The sequence below is a fragment of the Telmatherina bonti genome, assembly GCF_933228915.1.
Source record: "Telmatherina bonti genome assembly, chromosome: 7".
NCBI classification, from domain to species: domain Eukaryota; kingdom Metazoa; phylum Chordata; class Actinopteri; order Atheriniformes; family Telmatherinidae; genus Telmatherina; species Telmatherina bonti.
Genome location: NC_136625.1, coordinates 19662434 through 19680379, shown reverse-complemented (window position 1 = coordinate 19680379; position 17946 = coordinate 19662434). Strand labels below are relative to the sequence as shown.

The window sequence follows — 17946 nt, the reverse complement described above, 5'->3', positions numbered from 1 at the left end:
TGATTTGTTTACTGTGCAGTTAATAAGTTGAAGCAGTGAGAAGCCCAGCAGAGGCCAGGCCTGTCTGCACTCTTACCTCTCCAACAGGCTATCTTCTATCTCCACTGCCAATGACAGGTCTATTTTGGAAAGGAGACTGCGCAAAAGCAGGCACGTCAGCTATTTGGCATCATGAGCCACCAAAGAAGAAAGGAAAAATAAGTCTAGTCAGCCGCCCACCACAGGAGACTGGGGGATGTTCCATCATCCTGGATTTACTGTCATTTTACGGATATTTGAGGACAAACGAGGCATTTTTGGTTGGATTTCTTTGCACTGATAGTGGACTGGTTCTGTCGTCTGGAAATCTTAAGGACCAAGTTACTGTCACGTGATTCAGAAGCCGTCATACCTGAGTGGCTGAAGAGTCAAGGTGGGTAAAGTGGTAGAAAAACCTGGGCTGAAAGTTTCAAACTTTACAGATATTTCTCTATAAAAATGTAAGCTATGGCGGTAGTTCACAGTCAAATTCGACCAAAAAAATTACCTTCGTAATTAGTCGCCTCACTTTTGACATATGTGACATTTATTAGTTAAAATAGCTTCTTTAAACAGCAGCTTGTCACAACGCTGTTATTTTTAGACTAATGTTATGTAAATTAACCGTCATTACAAACTTATTACCTGAATTTCTCTGGACTTTAGCAACGACTATCTGTTAACAAAATCCTATAATAATTTTCTACGAGTTTCTCTTGCATATGAAGTGGACAGTACCACAAATAATGTACGTTTCCGAAGAGGGAGCTTTATCAAAGGAGTCTTTGCTTCTACAAATGGCAATGGACAGAGATGAGGTCTGACAGCTGAGGTTATTTTTGGGACAGGCAGTTTGAGCGACAGAGGTGACAAAGCTGGCAAATGTCATCCTTTGAAAGGCACATATCTACTCTAAATGACCTTGTTCCAGGGGAATTCACTTGTTGTGCTATTAAACTCCCTTCCCATTGAACAGACCGCGTGGCATTATGTGCTTGACGTGGTGGACGTTTGCAGAGCCAACATGGGGGTGTGTGTGCTGCTGTTGCTCACTGCTAGCTATAAATATGCCAACCTGTACTCTTCTTTTCAGCCTGTTTTCATCGCATAACATATTTGTAAAGTACACACAACATACAGCCGAAAATGTATATTATTTGTGCACTTGACAAGGTTTAATTTAATGCCTTGAATGACTGTAATATGCAGAACATTTGCAGGTTATTTGTACGCAGACAAAAAGGCAATTTATGTTAGTTTGTTATTAAGGCCCTATTGTTTTTGTTATTGTTTTTATTATTATTATTATTATTATAAATATTATTATTATTGATAATAATAAATTAGTCTACAGCTTCTACAAGAACTATACCAAACTACTTTCTTTAAGTAGTGTAGATGTTTAAGACGAAGACAATCATTTATATATTTTATTATTATGATTAAAGAGAAAACATCACTTTTTCCCACTGCATGCATGTGCAATCCCCTGAAAAAAAAAAAGCATTATTGTAATAATACAAATAACACAAGAAAAAATAAAATAACCTATACCAGTGGTTCCCAAACCATCATATTAAGAAATGTGTCATGGGAAAGTCATTGTGCAGTGTAGTTCACTTTTGTTAAAACGGTGTCAGTGTCAGTATGATTCTATTTTTTTTTTTCTTCTATTTTGTGAAACGTTTTAATTCAGGAGTCTCTGCAAACTATTTCAGAAGCTGAGTTTTCAATCACATGGTGCTGCTTTAGTAAAAATAACTGCTATATATGATTGTTTTATTGATAAAGTAACTAACAGGCTTTTCTTGGTGTTCAGGATGAAAAGTCACTAAGTGGTGTAGTAACTTGTTTGGCTTCATACTAGCTAATATCAGAGGAAAAGGTTTTGATAAATACAGCACCCTGTGGTCTCTTCATTACCCACTGATTATTACTATAACTTGCCCGTTACCTGGTCAGGCAGGGGCAGATGTGCTCCATTTTTTCTTCTCTTGTTTTAGTACTTGAAGTCTCCTCTGGTACATTCTCAAACGTTATAGTGCTCACAATTTCTTTGTTACTTTCATCAGCCATCCAAGTTTTTAAAACCTTCCTTACCCATGTACTTTACTCCATGCCATCTTTCCCCATGCAGGGTCTAAAGTTTCCGCCATGCTCTCTCTCACCTCTTGAACTTTACAACAAGACTTTCAAAACATTTACTATATGTCTAACATCGGGAACTCCCTCCCATAGTTTAATCCAAGCTTTTGATTTCTATTCACAGGTCAAGTTTTCTTTAGCTTATTATATGAAATTCTTTACATGTCTGTTTTTTAGGTTTGCTTGAGTGTCTTGAATGATTTTTAAAAATGTATAATTTCTTTTATTATTTGCAATATCTTTGATCACAGGAACAAAAAATGGATCAAAACTTGTTTGGAGGAGCCCCCAGGTTTCTCACACGCCCAAAGGCCTTCTCAGTGTGTGTCAGCAAAGATGCCACACTCAGCTGCACCATTGTGGGCAATCCCACCCCACTGATCGCTTGGGAAAAAGACAAGCTCAAGCTGACATCCGGGGGCCGCTTCAAGACCGTGGAGGATGGAGATGTGTACCGCCTGACCATCTATGATTTAACGCTGGAGGACAGTGGACAGTACATGTGCCGAGCCAAAAACAGTGTTGGGGAAGCTTATGCTGCTGTTACCCTGAAAGTGGCCCTGCCAGCAGAGATGTCTCAGAGAGCCCCTGTTTTCATGGTGAAACCTACTTCCACACGTGTGGATTTGGGAGGGGATGTTATCTTCCAGTGCCGGGTTGCAGCTCACCCTGAGGCCAACTTTGAGTGGGAGAAGGATGGACGCTATCTGGGGGAGACTAACCGCATCAAGATTGTTTCTGACAGTGATAGCAGCACCTTAAAGATCCAAAGCGTGCGCAATTTGGACAGCGGCACCTACACCTGCAGGGCCCAGAACTCTGTAGGCCGTTCCCATGCTGCAGTGGCTCTTGTTGTAGATGCTCAGGATGCTCGCCACCAGAATAAAGACAAGAATACCTCTCTCCTCTCTCACCTGCAAAAGCGCAAAGAGGAAATGAAGAAAGACATCTCCATCTATCGCACTGAAGAAAGCAGTACCTCAGTTTCTTCTTCCTCCACTGTCAACATGACGGATACTTTGAGCTCCTATAGTCTGGAGCACCAGCTGAGAGCCTCTGCACTGGCGAAGCTTCCTAAAGGCGTATTTACCCGTACCTGCACTGTGACTGAAGGCAAACATGCAAAACTCAGTTGCTTTGTGACAGGTCACCCCAAGCCACACATTATCTGGAGGAAGGATGGGACAAACATCAGTGAGGGCCGCAGGCATGTAATATATGAGGACCAAGCTGAGAATTTCATCCTCAAGATCCTGTATTGCAAGCAGAGTGATAACGGTCTCTATACCTGCAATGCAACCAATATGGCTGGGCAGACCTACAGTGCTGTGTTGGTAACCGTCAAAGGTATGTTTTTTAAATTAGCACATTTATAACTGCTAAAAAGAGTTTTGTTGAGGATATATTAAATGCATCCTCAAGCATAAATGACTTCTTTTCCGGTGACAAACTAAACTGTTTCATATCCTCTATTCACAACATATTACTGTTACTGTCATGAAATCCCCTAAAATGTCCCATAAATGTAACTCTCTCACAAACTAATTTAATCTTATTATAGATATTTTAAAATGAAAATCATATATACACAATCTCAACATTTCCAGTGCCTTGATAATTTATTTATCTTAATTTACCTTAATCAAATGTTTATAATTTGGTAAACAAACTGCACTATTTATGTTTATTGCACTGATGGATCATTTTCCAGTACTGCAGCATGGTTTATGGATGCTATGTTAATAGTGCTTGGTGACAGCAGTACAGTAAGAATAACTATAATTATTATTATTATTAGTCTAATTTAAATCTCTCAAAATTTCTCAAAATATGTGTGTCTATTCATGACAAGGTTAAATTCAGGCTTACCCTCTGCAGGAAGGTGTTATGTTGCGTCTATTTTCTGCTGGTGATGAGTAGTTCACACTTGGCCAAGAAGGACGCTCACCTGCTGGACTATGTTGCCACAGTGCTAATGTGACTTCCCTGGAGAACAAGTTGGCTCAGAGCAGGATGCTGTAAAGTTCTACAGTTGTGTTGCTTATTAACCTTCATTCAGACTGATGAATGAGGGAAGAGCCACTATTCAGCAGTTCATTGTATAGACAGGGAGTGTGATTCTTTTGCTGCTTGCCTTGAGATTTTTTACAACTAGATAACTAGTTAACTAGATAAAAGTGTGTAATAGTCTGTTTGTAGTATATAAACTGAAATTAAAAAAGTACGTAGACTATCCTAGTGTTTCCTAGTAAGGTCACTTCCTTGTTATGAAATGTCAAAGAGCAGGATCCACATCAAAAGATAGTTAGTTTTTTTCTTCTTTCTCATTTGTCTTATTGAAAGACAGCAGACAAATATTTAGAAAAAAATGTACCTCTATCAATGCAAATAAAGATGGAATAGATTATATTACAGGACTCAAAACAGCAAAGGGAACGCTTAAAGAAAACGTCTAATATGGATGAGTGAAATATTCCAGTTAAAAATCTTTACATATTAAACAGTGGAGTGTGTTGAGAACAAATAACATAAGAAGGTGCAATGGAAATAAAAAAAAGTGGAAAGATCAGACTACAGGCTGAGCCAAATTCTGTGAAAGTTCTTCAAAACAATCAAAATGAGTCTCAGTTGGGTGCATGGCCTCCACATGCATGCTCCTGATGAGATGATGGCTGTTCCCCAGAGGGATCTCCTCTCACACCTGGATCAGGGCATTAGTCAACCCCTGGACAGTCTGTGCTTTGACTGAATGAGATGCAATGTCCCAGAGGTGCTGGATTGGATTCAGGTCTACTGAACAGGCAGTCCAGTCCATAACGTCAATGTCATCATTATGCATGAATTGCTGCAACACTGCAGCCAATACGGTTAAGCATTATCATGAATCAAAAGGAACCCAGGTCCCACTGCAGCAGCATGTGGTCTTAAAATGGGTCTGACTTTTCTGGTTCTTACTGGCAGTCTGGGTACTTCTGGCTTACACATGTGGATTTTTGCAGCCCTCAATGTTTATGCTTCCCTACACTGTCACTGACCCAATGCCAAATCAGTAATGCCAGAGGATGTTGCAGACAGCAGAACATTCTTCACTGAATCTCCAGACTCTCTCATGTCTGTCACATGTGCTCAATGTAAACTTCCTCTCATATGTGAAGACCACAAGGTGCCAATGGCCAATCTGCCAATCTTGGTGTTCTCTGGCAAATGCCAGTGGGGCTGCATGGTGTCAGGCTGTGAGCACAGGCCCCACTTGTGGACATTGCTCCCTACTTCCTCCCTCATAGAGTTTGCTTTTGACACTTTTAGCAAAAACAAAACATGTACATTAGTGGCCTGGCCTGCTGTAGGTCATTTTTTAGGACTCAAGCAGTGTCCCTCCGTTGTCTCGAGTGGTGACAAAAAACTGGTAAAATACAAACATGAACAAAAGTCAACCAGAAAGAATGAAGACAGAGTAATATTCTGTGGTCACCGTCTGAGGGCAGGACCTTTCCTTTCTAGAGGTCTTGCTAGTTGCATCTCATTTCCACTTGTTGTCTGGTCTACTTGTACAACAGCAGGTAAAATTCTTTCACAGTCACAATCCATCCACTCAGTTTTTCCATCTCTTCTGATGCTCTTGTACCAGTTTAAGAAACAATATCAAAAGAAATTGACAGAAGACTGGTTGTTCTTTAGTTTAATATCATTATGTTGTGTGGAGATAACATTCATTAGGATATAACTTATCATTATTAATATTATTTGAATACCAGCATGCAGGTCAGTGTTAGCAATTGTCTTGGCTAAATATGTTGACAATGAAGCCTAACTGTAACAGCCATGTTGTACATATACGCCCTCATATACTTGATTTGTAGCAACTGTTAATGCAACCTATATTAAAGTAATGGGTACAATATCCACAATGAAGATATGGGTTTGCATAAACCTTGGTTACATCAATGTAAACAATTATCAACATTATGTGGCATTTACTACTTTACATAGTTAATTTTCTACTTTTTGATTGGAAGAACTTCGAAAAATTGTTTAAACATAAAATCATTTAATATTTAACATTTCACTGATTAATATCCAAGTATTTTCATATCATGTTATATTTTTTGAATAGGTTTTATGACCAGGTGTTGCTATAATTTAGAACATATTAAAGTATTTCTGTCAGAACTCACTAATCTAAACTTTAGCAGCTTAATCCATAGTGTAACACATAATGACAATTCTTTTGGTTTTACCGTATCAGAGCCTAAGGTGCCATTCAAGAGAAAGCTGAGGGATGTGGAGGTGCAGGAGAAAACATCAGCCCTGCTCATGTGTGAGGTGCCCCTTATTGCCACACAAGCCAACTGGTTCATGGAGGAAACACAGCTGGAGCAAAGCACCAAATATCGCATGGAGGAAGAAGGCACCCTACGTCGTCTCACCATACATAACGTCACCACCAATGATGATGGTGTTTATATCTGTGAGATGCAAGAGGGAAGCCGGACTGTGGCTGAACTCACTGTACTGGGTATTTATATTTTTTCCTCCTTTCTATATAATTGCTTGAGAGTATCACAGAACTGTTATCGTGTAATGGTTACTGTTAATATGCAAATAGAATAATTTCTCAGTGATGTGACCGGTTAGTTATCTGCTGATTTTTTTTACTATATTTTGATTGAACAGCTACTGTTTTAGTGTGATGAATTTTGTTTTCATGGTTTAAAATATTCTTATGTGAATCGTCTTTACCCTTATATTTCAGGTAACATCACTAAAAAGCTTCCTCGAAGGACAATAGTTCCTGTCAGTGACACCGTCATCTTCTGTGTGGAGCTGGAGCATCCATGTCCAGATGCATACTGGACTCGCAATGGTGAGAAGTTGAAAGAAGATTCCCAGATTGCCATTGCCTGTGTGCTTAGACAATACACACTCACAATTAGAGACTGCCAGGCAGATGACTCAGGAGAGGTGGCCTTTGTGGCTGGAGACTGCAAGACTTCCACACGATTCTCTGTCACTGGTGAGTCAAGTGCCATTCTAAGTCATTTGTAAATGTATTTATTGTGTCATTTAATTTATTTTAACCATTAAATAACTGAACTGGAATATTGTTGAAGGCTTGCCAGCAGTGGAAGTTAAATCTATCATCTAAGTTGATTTGTTTAATTGATGATCACTTTATAATAGAGTGAAGACACTGATTTTTAAAAAATGATCTTGATTGATGATAATATATCAAAATGTATCATTTTGTGTAAAATGTGGAGAAATGAGAATCCTAATGTAGACATGATCAAACAGACAAGAACAGTTCAGTGCCCGTGAATGAATGAAACTGTAAAGCAGATGTAGATGATTGGTGAAGTAAGAAGACACCTAGTGGCAAGACACAATACAGGCGTGTGGCAGAGTATATCAGTAAAAAAAAAGTGAGGTCAAACAAAGCTAAGTGAAAATATTAACTGTGACCCAACATATTCCTCCTTTATTTATTTTTTTTAAATACTTTTCCAACTTAAGCTGCACGGAAGCATCCACCCGATCCCCCAGTTGATGCTGTGGTACAGAACAAGACCGACTCTTCCATCACCCTTCAATGGTCTCCTCCTGACAGTGATCGTCCAGTGCCTATCAAAGGTTACATTGTGGAAAGGAGGAAAGTTGGTACTTCTACATGGCAGAGGTGCAACGCTGGAGAAACTGTTCTTTCAACAGAGATCACCATCTCCAAATTTACTGAAGAAGCGAGCTACCAATTCCGCATCTCTGCTATGAATGACTTTGGACAGAGTCCTTATCTGGATGTACCTGGAAGCTTCTATCTGGGTGAGATTCTGATGGTTATTATTTTTGTTATTACTTTGTTGTTTTATTTATTGTATTTTAAATTGATATTATTATTCTTTGTGTTAAATATTTTTTTCTTCAGAACCCACTGCAGAAATCAGAAAAGGCCTGATGAGCACTACTGCCGTCTCTGGTGAGGAGTTCTCAATCTCTGTTGAGCTGTCTGCAGTTTGCTCAGGCTTTTGGTCCCTGAATGGGCGCCTCCTGCGCAGTGGCGCCGACTACCTCATCACCAGGTCCAAAAACGTGCATACACTACTCATCCGTGTTGTGACCATGGAAATGAATGGCGCTGAAGTGAAGTTTGTGGGTGGAGGCTCGGAGAGCAGTTGCATCCTGTCTGTGAAGGGTATACTTAAACTTAAACCTTTAAGTTATTTTAACTTACCAGAGTACATTTTGTGTGATCATTTTTTTTCTCAACATTATTTTAACCTTATAACTGCATTTTTAGCCCCTTGTGTTAGGTTCACTGGCAAGTCAGATCATCCAGAGATTGTGACCTGCAGTGTTGAAGAGACAGCTCATTTGACTGCTGAGGTCTCAGATTATGAAACAGAGGTTTGTGACAAAAGACTGTTTGTTTTGTGGCATGGAATTACTTTTTTTTTTTTTTTTTTTAACTTCGTGACTATGGACAAATTAGAGTGAGTATTTGTGACATTGACTGTGGAAAAAGCTTTTAAACATAATAATATATTTTTTTAAAGTTAATTCTACAGAAAGACATGATTCCAGTGTGGAAGTTCCTTAAAGTGCACTAAAGCTGACAACCATCTGGCACGAGCTCCAGAATACTTATGTCTCCAACATACTAATCTTAAAAAGTGTGAACTTCTGTTTTAAAATGCTCAGTTAGTTAATGTTTCCTATTAGTTATTATGGTCTCAATACGTGCGTTCTTTTTTTTTTTTTTTTTTTAGATCATAAATAATAAATGATAAATGATAATTCAAAGCTACTTTTTTTTTGTCCAATCAAATATAATAACATTTGGATCTTGTCCAGATATGGTTAAACAAGACCAAGATGGTGACAGCCAGATGTCAAATTCTAGATTTCAAAACTGGAGAAGCTGCTATCCCTATGATTTGAATTATATTTATTTACATGTTATGATTTGTGTAACAACCTTTGATCATACAGTTTATTAACTACTTGTTAAACAAGAGCAACCTTAGAATGTGTCTTAAGGCAGTCAGTATATTGAGCAAAAAGTAAGATAATAGAAAAGTTAAATTGGACTTTTCCCAAGTTAAGTTAAAATTCAGCTCAGTGGTCTCGCCGTGAGCTTGCTGAGAAACAAAAAAAAAAGGCAGCAATCACAATCCAGTACTTTGAATTTGGTCTTGGCAGAAGGATAACTATCACTTATTGTAAATTAATCTCACAGTGACATTCCATCTTACTAAACTATACTCCTTGGGTGTTTCTTATAAACAATATCTTAGTACTTGTTTACTTCTAACAATAACTATGTCGTGTCTACTTTGACAAACTGTTTTGTATTTGTTCTACAGGTGGTTTGGATGATGAATGGCCGTGAGATAAAAATGGGAAAGAAGTATGAATATGACATAAAAGGTCGCAAGAGGATCCTAATGGTGCACAATGTTACAGATGAAGATGTGGGCATTTATGAGTGTGTTTTGCCTGAAGACAGACTGCCCATTCAACTCACTCTTAAAGGTATATTCACTGAAACTGCAACTACTGAGTACAAGTTTCTACACTCGAATGTACAATGTTTTTCAAAGCAATAAATGTAAATATAAAAATGTATGACAAATGTTTTGGTACACAATGCATGATTTAAAATGGCAGCACTCAGTTTCCTATCTAATCTCGCTTTCTCCAAGATGAACCAGCTAAGTTTCTAAATAAAACAAGAGGTCCCATGGGATTGTCATCATCCCTAAAGGGAGATCTTGAGTTGAGCTGTGAGGTATCTCCTGCTAGCACCATTGTTGTGTGGAAAAAGGATCAAGTAGAGATCACTGAGGACCAAAGAACTACCCTCATCTCAAAAGGGACTCAAAGGAAACTCATCATTAAAAATGCCAAGAAAAGTGATGAAGGACATTACTCCTGTGAGACAGCAGCTGACAAAGTCACATTCCAAGTTAGGATTAAAGGTAAGACAGAATTATGCATTTGCAGGCTATATGATTTACCTTTGAGTTCTATTGTTGCAGAATCTTTGTAAATCTTGTTTTTTGTGTCTGAAACTTAAGCCCTAGCTACTTTCTCCAACAAGGAGTCAGTCCAGAAGGAGGTGAAAGCCACTCTCTCTCAGAAAGCAACTCTTAGCTGTGAGGTTTCTGACAGCAAGACAGAGGTGAAATGGTATAAAGATGGCAAGTTGTTGGTGTCCAGTGGGACGAAGTACTCAGAAGCAAAAGGCACCACCCGCTTACTGGTTATTGAAAAGGTGGAGAAAAGCGATGCTGGGGACTATACCTGTGAAGCTGGAGGAGATAAGCTGGTCTTCAGGATTCTGGTGTCAGGTAGGACTGCTTTATTGATTGGTTTATGTATGAAAGACTACTGTTTGAATTAGACTTTTAGTGAGAGTTTGGCGAACATAACATGCAAAACATTTGACCATGATTGGACAAAACATTTCTAAAACTGTTCATAAAAACAGATGTTACATTGTAAAATACAAATAAAAGCAGAATGTAGTGACGAGCAAATGATGAAAACTCTGTATTTGACAGAACATACAACTTTTTAAATATTAAAACCGTGTTTTTCTTGTTTGATGCATTTACATGTTTATATATAGGGTCTGATTTTTTTGTTGTCTTGTACTTTTGCTTTATTAGGTGCCAAATATGTACAACAACTACCACTGCTGGATTACAGGTGGTTCAGTTTAGTATCAAGACTTTATATAGCCAAATATGTGCTATTGTAATATGCACTGAAGCTGGTTCAGTGTTTTTTTTAATCTAAAATCATTATAGTTAATTATGAATTAGGGTTGTCCTGATTTTACATTTTCTTGGTATGAATATTATTGAAGAGATTATCACGGTTTTACAATTGTCCCACATGTTCTGTTAATTTCACAACACAATAAATGTGTAAATCACATGATTACTCCTTGTAGTGTAGGTCTTTATATTTTATTTATGTTTGTCTTTGATCACAACATAACAAAATAATATAGAAATAAAGTAAAGCAACCAGCAAGTCTCATTCCAACAGATCCCTTTTGTTATGTGAACAATAAATAAATACTACTGGTACTATCTAACGATTGATGTCATTCCAAAAAAACATTTGGAAAAGTCTACAGGACCTCTGCCTGGACTTGGAAGGGGTTTGTTAATAAAATACATAAAGATGTTTTTGGATAATTCTTTTGTAACTGAGTTGATCATTTAGAAACACAGGAAAAACATGTAACTAGCTTTTAACCTACATCTGGTCTGTAGCAGAATAGCTGCTGTTTGACACCCAACTAATCCTGGAACAGAAAAATAAACAAAAAGAGCCTTATATATTTAATTAAATCTTGTGTCTCCTTCAGCACAGCAGACTGACGCTGAAAGGCATTGACCTCACACTGAGTTGCTTATGTTTGAACAGCAAAACTATGTCAGAAAAGCCTGCAGCATAATGTAACATTTAGTGAATGCTGCTGAGCTCATTACATTGGACTATAGGTCCAGCCTCATGCATGTTTGTCTCTAAAATTCACAGTTTAAGAATAATTGTAAACTGTATTGCAAATTACACAAAAACCATTAAATTCTATTGTTACCTTTGATATTTCGCACCATTTAACCAAACTATGGAGCATTTACCTTTAGTTTAGCATGTAGAGCAGGTGGTGAAACATATTTAATGTAGTTCCTCCTTTCTTTGCAACTTTTTATGTCATTCTTTGCAAGCGGTGAGCTGTCCTTCACTGTGACACTATGGTCTTTATTGCTCTGTAACCAAAAAAATCTTATTGTGCCATAGTTAGCTAAGATGCCATTAAGATAGGAACATGTTTCTCCAAAACCAGTTTGTATCATTCTGTCAGTCACTGGTGGTCTTAATTGGTGCACATAAGAACTCATGGATGGTCATGGATTTTAATTTCAGAGCCTCAGTCAGCTTTCTGGAATAAGGAGTCGGTCCAGAAGGAGGTGAAAGCCACTTTGTCCCAAAAAGCCACCCTGAGCTGTGAGGTAGCTGAAGAAAAGACAGAGGTGAAATGGTACAAGGATGAAACCCTGCTGACTTCCAGTAAGACAATCCATACTGAATCAAAAGGAAAGAGTCGCTGCCTGGTGATTGACAGCGTGGAGAAGAAAGATGTTGGAGAGTACATCTGTGAAGCTGGAGCTGAAAAGATGGCCTTTAAAATCCATGTAGCAGGTAAGAGAATTGGATGCTCACCACTAATCTTTGAATAATCAGTGTCTGATATTTTCTGTTTGTGACTTCTCCATCAGAGGCCCAATCAGTCTTCTTCAACAAGGAGTCAGTCCAGAAGGAGGTGAAAGCCACTTTGTCCCAGAAAGCTACTCTTAGCTGTGAGGTTTCTGATTCCAAAACAGAGGTGAAATGGTACAAAGATGGCAAGCTTGTCACTTCAGATAAGACTATACATGTAGAGTCCAAGGGCAAAAGTCGTCAGCTGGTGTTAGCCAGCTTAGAGAAGAAGGATGCTGGAGAGTATGTCTGTGAGGCTGGCACTGAAAAGCTTGTCTTTAAACTTCTAGTGACAGGTAGGACAAAGCACTGGATTGGACTGTTTTTTCTTTCTTTTTTTATTGATTGATACACTAGATAGGCATCTCATGTACATGTCAAGCCTAAAGGGGAAAAAAAGCACACTCATCTATGTCCATCGCCTCCACAGACACACAGATTCAGTCAGCTTTCTACAAAAAGGAGTCTGTCCAGAAGGAGGTGAAAGCTACTCTCTCCCAAAAAGCTACCCTGAGCTGTGAGGTAGCTGACACCAAGACAGAGGTAAAGTGGTACAAGGATGGCAAGCTGCTGACATCCAGCAAGACAATCCATACTGAGTCAAAAGGCAAAAGTCGCCAACTGGTGATTGACAGCGTGGAGACAAAAGATGCTGGAGAGTACATCTGTGAGGCTGGTGCTGAGAAGTTGGCCTTTAAAATACAGGTTGAGGGTAAGGAGAATGCAGTTTGTTTATTTAGTAGCAAATTAAAATGAATAAATCCTGTGTGGGTTTTGTTTCTTATTGATTCATCTTACAGACTTTCAAGTGCTTATGTTGGTGGTTTTGCACACAAGCAGCCATCTGTAGCCTTGATTTGGTATAAATCAAGGTTTTACAGGCTACTTGAATGTTAAATTACAAAGAAAAGAAAAGAAATCTTATTAAGATTTTTGTTCGGTTGTTCGGTTTTGATTAATCCAATACAAATCTTTATAAATGCTTAATATTCCAAATCAATCAATAATACACATTTAATTCAGCATTCTCATACTACTTTATATAAACTGTATACTATGCCCACAGCTCCTTGTTTTGATCTCTTGCAGCATTAGTTGATTGTACAGTTATGTTGTGTCATGACTTTATTTAGTAAGCTGTTCTATAATTCTATATTTTATTCTATAAGTCTTTTTTTTTCATGATTGAATAGACATTTTATGTTATTTAATCTCTTTGTCAGCTTGCATGTCATTTAAGTTCTGCAGAGCTGTTTGTGTTTTGGCAACACAAAATATTTGCCTTCTTTATTCCCTCTCTGCTGATATGTAACTGTTAAATAATGTCCTGACTATATTCACCCTCCATCACACCTACATTGACTCTGTAATGTCATGCGTTAATATAAAGATTCTGCAGTTCTGTCACATTTTTCTTTATCTCTGCAGAGGTTCAACCCAAGTCTGCCTTTTTAAACAAAGAGTCTGTCCAAAAAGAGGTGAAAACCTCTCTCTCTCAAAAAGCTATCCTGTGCTGCGAAGTAGCTGATGCGAAGACAGAGGTGAAATGGTACAAAGATGGCAAGCAGCTGACTTCTAGCAAAACAATTCATGCAGAGTCAAAAGGCAAGAATCGCCAGCTGGTGATAGACAGTGCGGAGAAGAAAGATGCTGGAGAGTACACCTGTGAGGCTGGCAGTGAGAAACTGGCTTTTAAGATCCAGGTGGCAGGTAGGAGGGAGGAAATATTGCGAGTTGCTAATATTTTCTGCATTATATGAATACACTGAGTCATATCATGCCCCATTGTTAAACAAGATTCTGCATTTGTTCACACATCTCTTGTTTATTGATATATTGGCATCAAACTTTCACCTTCTCTGCAGAACCTCCAGCTGGCTTCTCGAATAAAGAGTCAGTCCAGAAGGAAGTGAAAGCTTCTCTGTCCCAGAAAGCAATTCTGAGTTGTGAGGTTTCAGATTCCAAAACAGAGGTGAAATGGCACAAAGATGGCAAGCTTCTGACTTCTAGCAAGGTGGTCCATACGGAATCAAAGGGCAAAAAGCGTGAGCTGGTCATAGAAAAAATGGAGAAAAAGGATGCTGGAGAGTACACTTGTGAGGCTGGAACAGAAAAGTTGGTGTTTAAGCTGCAGTTGACAGGTATCATATACTACAAATCCTTTTTTTTTTTTTTTTTTTACTTGTCTGATTATTTTCTTCATGAAGGATTTTCTTTCCAGATGAAGCTGTCAAGTTCCAGAAAAAGCCTGTCAAGGACACATTCATTTTTGAAGCAAGTGAAAGCATTGTTTTAGCTACAGAGCTGACCACAGAGAGTGGCAATGTCAAGTGGTTTAGAGACGGTGTTGAGCTCAAGGACAGTAGCAAGTATGTAATAAAAAAAGATGGCCTTTCTCGCACACTGACAGTGAAATCGACGGAGACCAAAGACAGTGGAACATACTCCTGCCAAACTGCAGATGACAAAGTGGAATTCAAAGTTCAGGTCAAAGGTAGGTCATAAAGGTTTGGAAGACAACTATTTCCGTGGAGACAAATGCAAATGACAGAATTTTCTTCTATGTTAAACCTCATGTTTTCATTTTAGATTCAGCTTTGAAGTTTGTTGTCCCTCTAAAACCTACTTCAGTGGAGCAGGGAGGCACGTTAAGCTTGATTTGTGAACTAAATCAGGCCTCAGGTAATGTTGTTTGGCATCACAATGGCCGTGAGATTAAACCTGGAAGCAGACACTCCATTAAAACAGATGGTGTTAAGCGAGTTCTCACTGTGACTGGCATGACTACGGACGATGAAGGAGAATACAGCTGTGAATGTAAAAACGATAAAACCTCTGCTAAAGTAACTTCTAAAGGTAATTAACTAATGTGATCAGAAAATTCACAGTTCAAGGTTAGAAACTTAATTAACTTAATGTTTAATTTCTTTCAGCACCAAGACAAGTGAGGTTTACCACCAAACTTAATAATGTTGCTGCAATGGAAAGAAAAGAGGCCATTTTCAAGTGTGCAGTCACTCCAGCAGATGTCAGTGTTAAGTGGTTCCACAACGGTATACCTGTCACTGCTGGGCCCAAGTACAAGATAGAGCATGGCGGTGGGAGTTACTCCCTTACCATCACCTCTGTCACACAGAAAGATGCCGGAGAGATTAGTGTTGATGCAGAGGGAAAGAGCTGCAAAGCTACACTTCAAGTTCAACGTAAGAATGTGAAATGTTAAATTATTTCTATCACAAACTAGCACTCCAGTTTCCAGATTCTTTTAACACTCAGTGTACCTCTTTCAGATGAACCTGTGACTTTCAAGAAAAAGCTGGAAAACTTGACCGTGGAGGAACAAAGTGAAATAAGACTGGAAGTGGAGCTCAGTAAGGCTTCTGACGAAGTAAAATGGATGAAGAACAGTATTGTGCTACAGCCTGCAGGAAGTATGGAGATTAAGGTTGTTGGTGCAAAGCAAACTCTGGTCTTTAAAAGTGTAACTCATGCTGACCGTGGCATCTATTCTTGTGAAACTCTGGATGACAAGACCCAGGCCAAGCTCACTGTGGAGAGTAAGACTGATCATTATTCACACTGACAAGATATTAGATGCGTACTCTAGTGACAATACATAGCATAAAAATAGCTTTTTATTCTCTATTAATATGTGTATATATAACATTTTTGAATTACAAGTCAAAGCATATAACCACTTACCCATGCTTTTGCATTTTAACTTGAACTTTCCCTTCCCCCTGCAGGGAAGAAGATTCAGGTACTGAAGGGTCTAACAGAAACAAAAGCACATGAAACGGAGACAGTAACACTTGAGGTAGAGCTCAGTCAGGCTGATGTTGAAGGCTTGTGGACCAGAGATGGGGCCAAATTAAAGTCAGAGACAAACTGCCGCATTACAGCCATGGGAAAGAAACATACCCTGACCCTGTCTAATTTAAAGAGGGAGGATGCTGGTACTATTGCCTTCCAAGCAGAGGGAGTTCATACTTCAGGGAAGCTGATTGTCTCAGGTAAGGTATGGTTTCCCTAAGTTTTACTGGGGTCTCCTTAGATGAGTCATAGTAATTTTGACAAAAATGCATTCACAGAACCTCCTGCTATGATATCTAAACCAATGGTGGATATCAGCGTTCCTGAAAAAGAGAAGGCTGCTTTTGAATGTGAAGTGTCCAGAACAAATGCGGATGTAAGATGGTTCAAGGTAAGAAGTGATCTCTGTCTGTGTCCCTCAAGCTATTAATTGTGAGTTGTAAGATGTTTTAAATGTATAACATTTTTTTACAAACAATAAATCTGTAGGATGATGTTGAACTGAAACCAGGGAAGAACTTTGGCATTCACTCCTTTGGCCGGAAGCGCACTTTGGTCATCAACAAATGCACACCTGAAGATGGAGGCACATACATCTGTCGCACCACTGATGATAACACCTCTGCCAAGCTCACTGTTCATGGTAATCATTATTTAATATAAAAAGTAACCAGTTAAATCAGCATCTACTTATGTGGGTACATAATAAGAATGTTTTATCTTTATTGTCACTGCAGCCAGAGAGATTAAGATTGTAAAGATGCTGAAGGATGTGGAGGTGATGGAGAAGGAGAGCGCCACATTTACTTGTGAAGTCTCACATGATGATGTGGAGTTCAGCTGGTACAAAGGCAGTACCAAACTAAAAGCCAGTGACAACGTCAAGATGAGACAGGAGGGTAGGATTTCTAGAAATCAGAAGAAAAAAAAGTGTACTTTTAAAAGCTGTGTTTTTATCCTGTGTAATAAGTTTTATTTTTGTAATTATTATGTAAATAATGACATGTCTTCATGTTAATTATTTCTTATTCCAGGAAGAACCTTTGTACTGCTGTTTAAGGTTGTAACACCTGAAGATATGGGTGAAATTAAATTTACAGCTGAGAAGGCAACTTCATCTGCTAAACTTAAAGTGAAAGGTAAGCAAGACTTTGTGTGGAAAATCCAAAGTGTTTTGCATGAAATGATATAACCACTACGGTGCAATGTTCAATGTGGTTGCAAATGGATTACTCCTTTTCATTGATTCAAATATGTTACGGTTGCAAAAGATTAAACCTAACCTGTATCGTAACAGATTTCCTTGAAATTGAAACACTTTGTTCTGTAGATAAAATAGATATTTTAAATAATGTTTTTAAAAAAATCCAAGTGCAACATACATTTACGTTGTTATTCCTCATTGAGGCTTGATGGCATAATAAACTCAGCAACTACATCAACTGCTGGTGTTTTGTACCGCGATTTAGGAATTTTTCACTGGAGCTTTGACACAGCTTGCTTTTTATTTATTTTGATCATATAAAACCTTTTTCAATGTTTAGGCTAATTGTGGTATATAGAATAAATCACCACTTATAACATCAAGATAAATTTTTACATGTTTTCTTTTGTCTTAGAATATTTCTTAGAGCAATAAAATCAAAACTGATATACAAAGAAAAATGGTGTTAGGTTTTTTTTTTTGTCAAAAAT

General features: G+C 38.3%; 1 protein-coding gene across 18 annotated transcripts in view; it reads left to right on the top strand.

Annotated features, from left to right (window-relative positions):
• The first annotated feature begins 217 nt into the window (after positions 1–217).
• The window catches only part of obscnb (obscurin, cytoskeletal calmodulin and titin-interacting RhoGEF b), a 60720-nt gene continuing 42991 nt past the window's right edge, over positions 218–17946 (top strand). For 17 of the 18 annotated variants that reach the window (XM_079244032.1, XM_079244025.1, XM_079244030.1 and 14 more), the window contains exons 1-24: positions 218–412; positions 2415–3510; positions 6410–6679; positions 6917–7177; positions 7678–7983; positions 8087–8353; positions 8459–8565; positions 9525–9693; positions 9864–10139; positions 10239–10511; positions 12106–12381; positions 12459–12734; positions 12869–13150; positions 13867–14148; positions 14304–14579; positions 14660–14932; positions 15028–15294; positions 15372–15641; positions 15729–15995; positions 16185–16451; positions 16530–16642; positions 16741–16894; positions 16989–17150; positions 17286–17390. In XM_079244032.1, the coding sequence (XP_079100158.1) occupies positions 2424–3510; positions 6410–6679; positions 6917–7177; positions 7678–7983; positions 8087–8353; positions 8459–8565; positions 9525–9693; positions 9864–10139; positions 10239–10511; positions 12106–12381; positions 12459–12734; positions 12869–13150; positions 13867–14148; positions 14304–14579; positions 14660–14932; positions 15028–15294; positions 15372–15641; positions 15729–15995; positions 16185–16451; positions 16530–16642; positions 16741–16894; positions 16989–17150; positions 17286–17390 (6286 nt within the window). In that variant the 5' untranslated portion in view covers positions 218–412; positions 2415–2423. The remainder of the gene's footprint in view (positions 413–2414; positions 3511–6409; positions 6680–6916; positions 7178–7677; positions 7984–8086; positions 8354–8458; positions 8566–9524; positions 9694–9863; positions 10140–10238; positions 10512–12105; positions 12382–12458; positions 12735–12868; positions 13151–13866; positions 14149–14303; positions 14580–14659; positions 14933–15027; positions 15295–15371; positions 15642–15728; positions 15996–16184; positions 16452–16529; positions 16643–16740; positions 16895–16988; positions 17151–17285; positions 17391–17946) is intronic. The other variant, XM_079244029.1, reaches the window with a different exon arrangement.